A 6,000-nucleotide genomic window follows, 5' to 3' on the forward strand; every position below is an offset into this window, starting at 1 on the left:
GTCCAAATCCAGTAACTGCAAAAAATGCTGATTGTTGAACCAATCGGGCCCAACCTTTTTTTCGGGACCTTTACTGAAAATAAGAAAATCCTCGATAATATGTAAACAACTAAATCAACGAAACTTATATTTTGTAATGAACAAATGAAAAATGGTGACTTAAAGAGCAATATTTAAAAGCTAGAAGTGTTAAAAGAAAACATACGGGACACTGTTCGTCTTAATAATAGTTAAAAATTGTTAACAATTGGTAATAGTAAATTTAAACAATGTTTTATGTTAGAGTTCTCTGGGGAGATGAATACAAGGAAAAAAGTGAAAAACCAGCGAAGAAGCGCGCAGCTGCTGCGTCACATGATTCCGAAGACGGAGAATCTGAAGAGGAAGAAGAGGAGATTGTGCCGCCATCGAAGAAGCGTGCCGCTCCCAACGCCAGATCAACAGTCCTTCCGGCGGCCAAGAAGTCTAAGACAGTTGCTAAGAATACGACTGCTGTTGTTGCGAAGAAGTCAAAGCCGATTGTCGCTAAAAAGTCGAAGACCGGCAAGAAACGATCTCGAAAGTAAAGAGCTCAAATAACGATGTTCATTACCTCTGCAATTCAGACCTGAATACCGTAAACGTTCAACATTTATTGTTTCTCCAATATTGTTATTGTACCATCGTCATTTTGTAAATTTTTCTTGTTAAATTTCTAAAATTTGTAAAATAAGGTTTTTTTAAAAAGCCAAACCTTCTCTACCATGCAGAAAGATGTTTATTGTATACAATTCAAAATTTATCTTGAGCTTTCTTTGGTTTATTTACTTTTTGCGTATTTACTAACAGAGAGCAGATTTAAATGCTTAATTAATTTTTGGTATTGTAAAATATGATTTGTAAATTGTAATTTTTTTTAAAAATTGTTTGAATGTTTTTTTTAAATGAAAACCCTCGTTTGGTGTTAAAAGGCATATTAAATTTTTTTGTTGTGCTTCACATTTCACATTATAAATTTGTTTGCTTCACTAAATCTATATCCAAGATATGCATTTGTGCACTTAAATTCTTTCAAAACATATTTTCTTTCTGAATAACTTAAAAATGGAACCATAAATAGTAAAAAACCTCATTTAGATGCCACGTGATTTAAGGATATCCTAATTTAAGAAACATTCTAGAACCAAACTTTAATGGAACTAAGTACTGGAACCTGTAGAAATAACTATAAGGTCATGCACTAGAACCTGATATAGATGGAACCATGTTTTAGAACCTGATATAGATGAAACCATGTACTAGAACCTAAGCTAGATGGAACCATGTACTAGAACCTGTTATAGATGGAACCATGTACTAGAACCCAATTTAGATGGAACCATGTACTAGGACCTGATATGGATGGAACCATGTACTGGAACCTTATTTAAATAGAACCATGTACTGGAACCTGATACATATGTAATCATGCACTGGACCCTGATACGTTTGGAACCGTGTACTAGAACCAGATACATATGGAACCATATGCTAGAACCTGATATAGATGGAACCGTGTACTGGAACCTGATATTTATGGAACCATGTACTAAAGGCAAATTTAGATGGAACCATGTACTGGAACCTCATTAAGAAGGAACCATGTACTAGAACCTATATTTGGAACCATGTACTGGAATCAGATTGAGATGGAATCATGTAATATACATATGGAACATATGGAACCTGAAATTGTATAGAAGTAGAACCATGTACAGTTAAATGTAAGGGAGTACAACGTGAATTGCATTGTTAAAACTTTTCTTCTTCCTGTGTTAAAGTTTTTTGAAAATTTGTTTTGTGGAAAAATATGAATAAATCTTTTATTTGAAGTTTTGATAAAAAAAATTAATGCAAGAAGAGTTAAAAATAAAGACATTGTTAAAGCCAAAGCCTAGAGTCTATCTAGAGTAAATTGCATTAAGATTGAAATTTCGTATGTTTTCAATCCAAGATGTACCTTTTGAGAAAGACTAAAACGTTTTAAATTTTCAATTTGTAAGTGGCCACAAAGTCGTAGCAGTAATTTTGCATTAAATTGTGGGGTGGGGTGGAGTGTGACACCAGTTCTCGTTAGATAACTGAAGTTAAGCAAACTTGTCCGCAGCCAGTAACTGGATTGTGTCCAGACGGGTGTTCAGAGCTGAAAACTTTAGAATGGAATTTCCTTAATCCCGATCAGTTAATTAGTCTGGAGATTAATAACAAGAGGAGAACAAGGATTATTTAATCTTGAGATTAAGAAAAAGAGTGGATCAAGCATTAGTCCCGATATCCACCATTCAAAAGTTCCCAGCTCAGGTGTTCGATTCTCGTACTCCAAACAAACCTGTGGTTTCTAAAACATCAAACGCCGACATCTGGCTGTCAACAACTCTCGCAGCGAAAGGGTGCGTTCGTCTATTCAACAAGAAAGAAGCTTTAAGTGGATTGATCCCAAGTGAATGATGATGAACATCAAATGAAGAGAGGAAAGGTGGACAAGCAGAGAGAGTCTATGTTTGCCAGATATAGGTACCTGGAGGTATCCAATCCGGTCTTACAGATGTTAGGGAGTAATGAGTTTGATGTTTCCTGTCTGTACATGGCACCCGGGCCTCATTCCAGTATATCAGAAGAATTCTTGCACTCAATTATTCTCAGGCATAAGAGCAGCTGGAATCAATCCTCTCAGTATGAATGAAGCGTGGATGGGTGAATTTGCTGCCAGAGCGTGGTAGATCAATATAAAGTAAAAAATATCGAATAGATAAATTTGGAGATTTTATCCTAACAACCCGATCATGTCCTGGGGACAAAAAATCTCTATTAAAAAAACAAGATAAACAATATAAAGAATATAATGAATAATCCGTGTTTTCACGATTTCATCGCTAGCTACCTACACTCCCTACACAGTTATACAAAGTATACATTAACTAATAAGATTTAGTTTGGATTATCCGGACATTTATTACAAGTTGACCGTAAATCCCCAATTAAATTGTTGTTAGACCTGAGCTGAAAACTTTAGAATGGGATATCCTTAATCCCGATCGGTTAATTAATATGGAGATTAAGAACATGAGGAGAACAACCATTATTTAATCTCGAGATTAAGAAAAAGAGCGGATCAAGCCTTAATCCCTATATCCACCATTCAAAAGTTCCCAGCTCATGATATGAAGATTTTAAAGCGTGGTAAAATTTTAGTTTTGCTAGAATTGGAATTTTTGTCAAAATTGGTAGAGGGGTGTGTTTATTCTATATACTTTTCATAAGATTCATAATCACTTCATCAATGTAAATTCTGTAATTATTTTTTTTCTATACTTATGCATTGTGATAATTAAGAAGTTATATAAAAATGTTATTGAAAACTAACATGATAACCCCTTCCCCCATTATTTTCTTTATATATACCAGGCCACCCAACTATCCCCTCACATATATTTCTTTTTCTTGACATTAATTCCGACATAAAGTGTTAAAAAATGTTTGGATTGCTGTGCCCGCATACCTGAACTAGTTCAACTAGCTGGCAGGGTCAATCTAGGGAATTAGGAGTAGGCAAAACTAGAGATTCAGGATATTTCGCGCATCTCTTTTACTTTTTCTGTCCCATGTGATGATGTGAATTGAGATGACGAGAGATGTAATTTATCCTCTAATTAGATTCACAATAATACAATTTTTTGAGTTACAATGAACAAGTAATGTCGTTTTTCTAACCGTGTTGAATTCTGCCAATTTCCTACCTTTTCTCTGTGGCATAAATTCAGTAATTTATTTTCAATATAAAGAAACCACAATTGAAAATACTCTGTATTCCACGAGAAAAGAAGGATATCTCATTCAAAGGACTGAAGGGTGCCATATCACTGTAGAAGGAGACAAAGGTAAAGTTTATGCGACATCATTGGTATTTTATATCTCGTAGCTCCTCTAAATTTGATTTTACGTACAAGGTACAAAGTACTGCATGGGAACTTTACAATGAAATATCATTAATCCTGATCGGTTAATTGATATGTCGATTAATAACAAGAGGAGAACAAGCATTATTTTATCTGGAGATCAAGAAAAAGAGGAGATCAAGCATTTGTCCCGATATCCACCATTCAAAAGTTCCCAGCTCTTATAAAATATTAGAGATTCAAAACATTTTTGTACTTCTCAATATATGTATACACAAGGAGGGTTACCTGAAATTACGATGACTTTAAATTGTAATCGTCGGTATCTAATTAAAGACAAAGCAGCATGTCTGAAAAAATTAAATTTGATATTTTTTTTAACAGTGTATGTATCATATCCTTAAAAATATTTATAAAAGTTTCATCGAGATTGGACTTTTCATTTTCTGTATTTAATGAATAAAAACCTTTCAGTGCGGATTTCAGGTATTGTTACTTTTTGGTAATACAGTCTACAATTTTATGCAGAACAAGTTTGTTTCTTCAGGCCGCGGGTGTAAATCTAAAGTTATGAAAGCAAAATAATGGCATAAAGTTGCACTGGTGTAAAACCCCGTATACTTACTTATATATACCTACTCCTAGACGATATATTTAAGAGAACCTGGACAATTTGGACTATGGACATGTTTGAACAACAGGGACAATTTATTGCCATCTCAGGATTATTTACTATTATGTTACGGGACATAGCATAATTGAAGAAATTTGGAAACAGTTGGTATTTTTAATGTTATTTTTATCTTGAAAATTGGCGCATTTATCGAGGAAAATGGTGAGTTTTGTGAGAAGTTTTGCGCATTTTTTAGAAAATTAATAATGGAGGAGATAATAAAAAACCGGACAAGTTTCTAAGTAACTGATCTGTAAGTTTGTAAGAAACCGTGAAGATGAAGTAGAATCTTGTTCCACCATACTCCACCCTCTTCAAGTTTTAAATGTTAATTATTTATTTTTAGTAATTTTGAATCATTGATAATTAATTGTCTTTTATTATTTTGGGAAATATATAAATCTAATAGGCTTTCATCATCTATTTCAATACGGGGGGGAGGGATTTGGTAAGAAAACAAAAATTTGCTTTAACTATTCTTAGAATTCTTGCGATTACAAATATTCAATAAAAGATTTGAAATAAATAAAACAGAGAAAGAAAGATAATTATTAAAACCATAAATTCTCTTGGCATTTCCATAATGGTTTGCTCTTTTTTGTGCTGTAAAAAACAGAAGACATAAAGAGTTTCGTAAAAAACTCAATTTATTAAATAAAACCTAACTTGTCTAAATCTAAACAAATTTCTTCAGAAACTTCGGAAATTTTGAAAGTCCAAAAAAGACAGACCACATTGTAAACTGTTATCATTGTGTTATTTGCAAAACCTCGTCTTTTAACAAGTTTCGTGGGACACCCTAAATATTAATTTATTTATTTCTTTATCTTTGTTTAACTACAAAGCACGAGTTGAACAAATAAAAAATCACAATTTACTATGTAGTTTGGGTCCGCCTAACCAGAGTATGTTGTTTTAATTGGTTGACGGATTATAAGCGAATGAGAACAGGGGCGCCAGGATCTTCGCACCCCTCTGATGGACTTTTTTGAATAGCTCCTCAATAGCACTTAAAGGAAAGAAAACCTAGTTCAAAACAGGAAAAATATCTTTCTCAAAAGATTTTTGCGGCACGTCTTTTTGTTCCTAAATCTGGATTTTTTTTGTTCCAAAATAAATCTCATTTCTGTCCCTGAATGAGAATTGTAAATAAATGGGTGTATAGAGAGAAGAGAGATTGAGATTTTTAAAATAAGATTCAAGGAGATAAATGAGATTAAGGAAGAGTAAAAGGAAAGAGATAAAGTATGGGGGGGGGGGACAGAGACAAGTATAAAACGGAAGTCTGGTTTGCATAAATTCATAAAATATGTGGAAATATAGAAATGGGGTAATAAGATTAAAGGGGTAGAGTGGTGTTAGATGATCGTCACATTCTAGGACTGTGCTTTAGTATGTATCATATCCTTAAAA

At 33.4% G+C, this 6,000-nt stretch overlaps 1 protein-coding gene across 3 annotated transcripts in view; it reads left to right on the plus strand.

Annotated features, from left to right (window-relative positions):
* The window catches only part of LOC111706252 (heterochromatin protein 1-binding protein 3), a 30,080-nt gene extending 28,774 nt beyond the window's left edge, over positions 1-1,306 (plus strand). For all 3 annotated transcript variants that reach the window (XM_023479082.1, XM_023479080.1, XM_023479079.1), the window contains one exon: positions 284-1,306. In XM_023479082.1, coding sequence (XP_023334850.1) covers positions 284-566 — 283 coding nt within the window. In that variant the 3' untranslated portion in view covers positions 567-1,306. The remainder of the gene's footprint in view (positions 1-283) is intronic.
* Positions 1,307-6,000: the final 4,694 nt, after the last annotated feature.

Source organism: Eurytemora carolleeae, unplaced genomic scaffold, assembly GCF_000591075.1.
Source record: "Eurytemora carolleeae unplaced genomic scaffold, Eaff_2.0 scaffold725, whole genome shotgun sequence".
Classification (NCBI taxonomy): Eukaryota; Metazoa; Arthropoda; class Copepoda; order Calanoida; family Temoridae; genus Eurytemora; species Eurytemora carolleeae.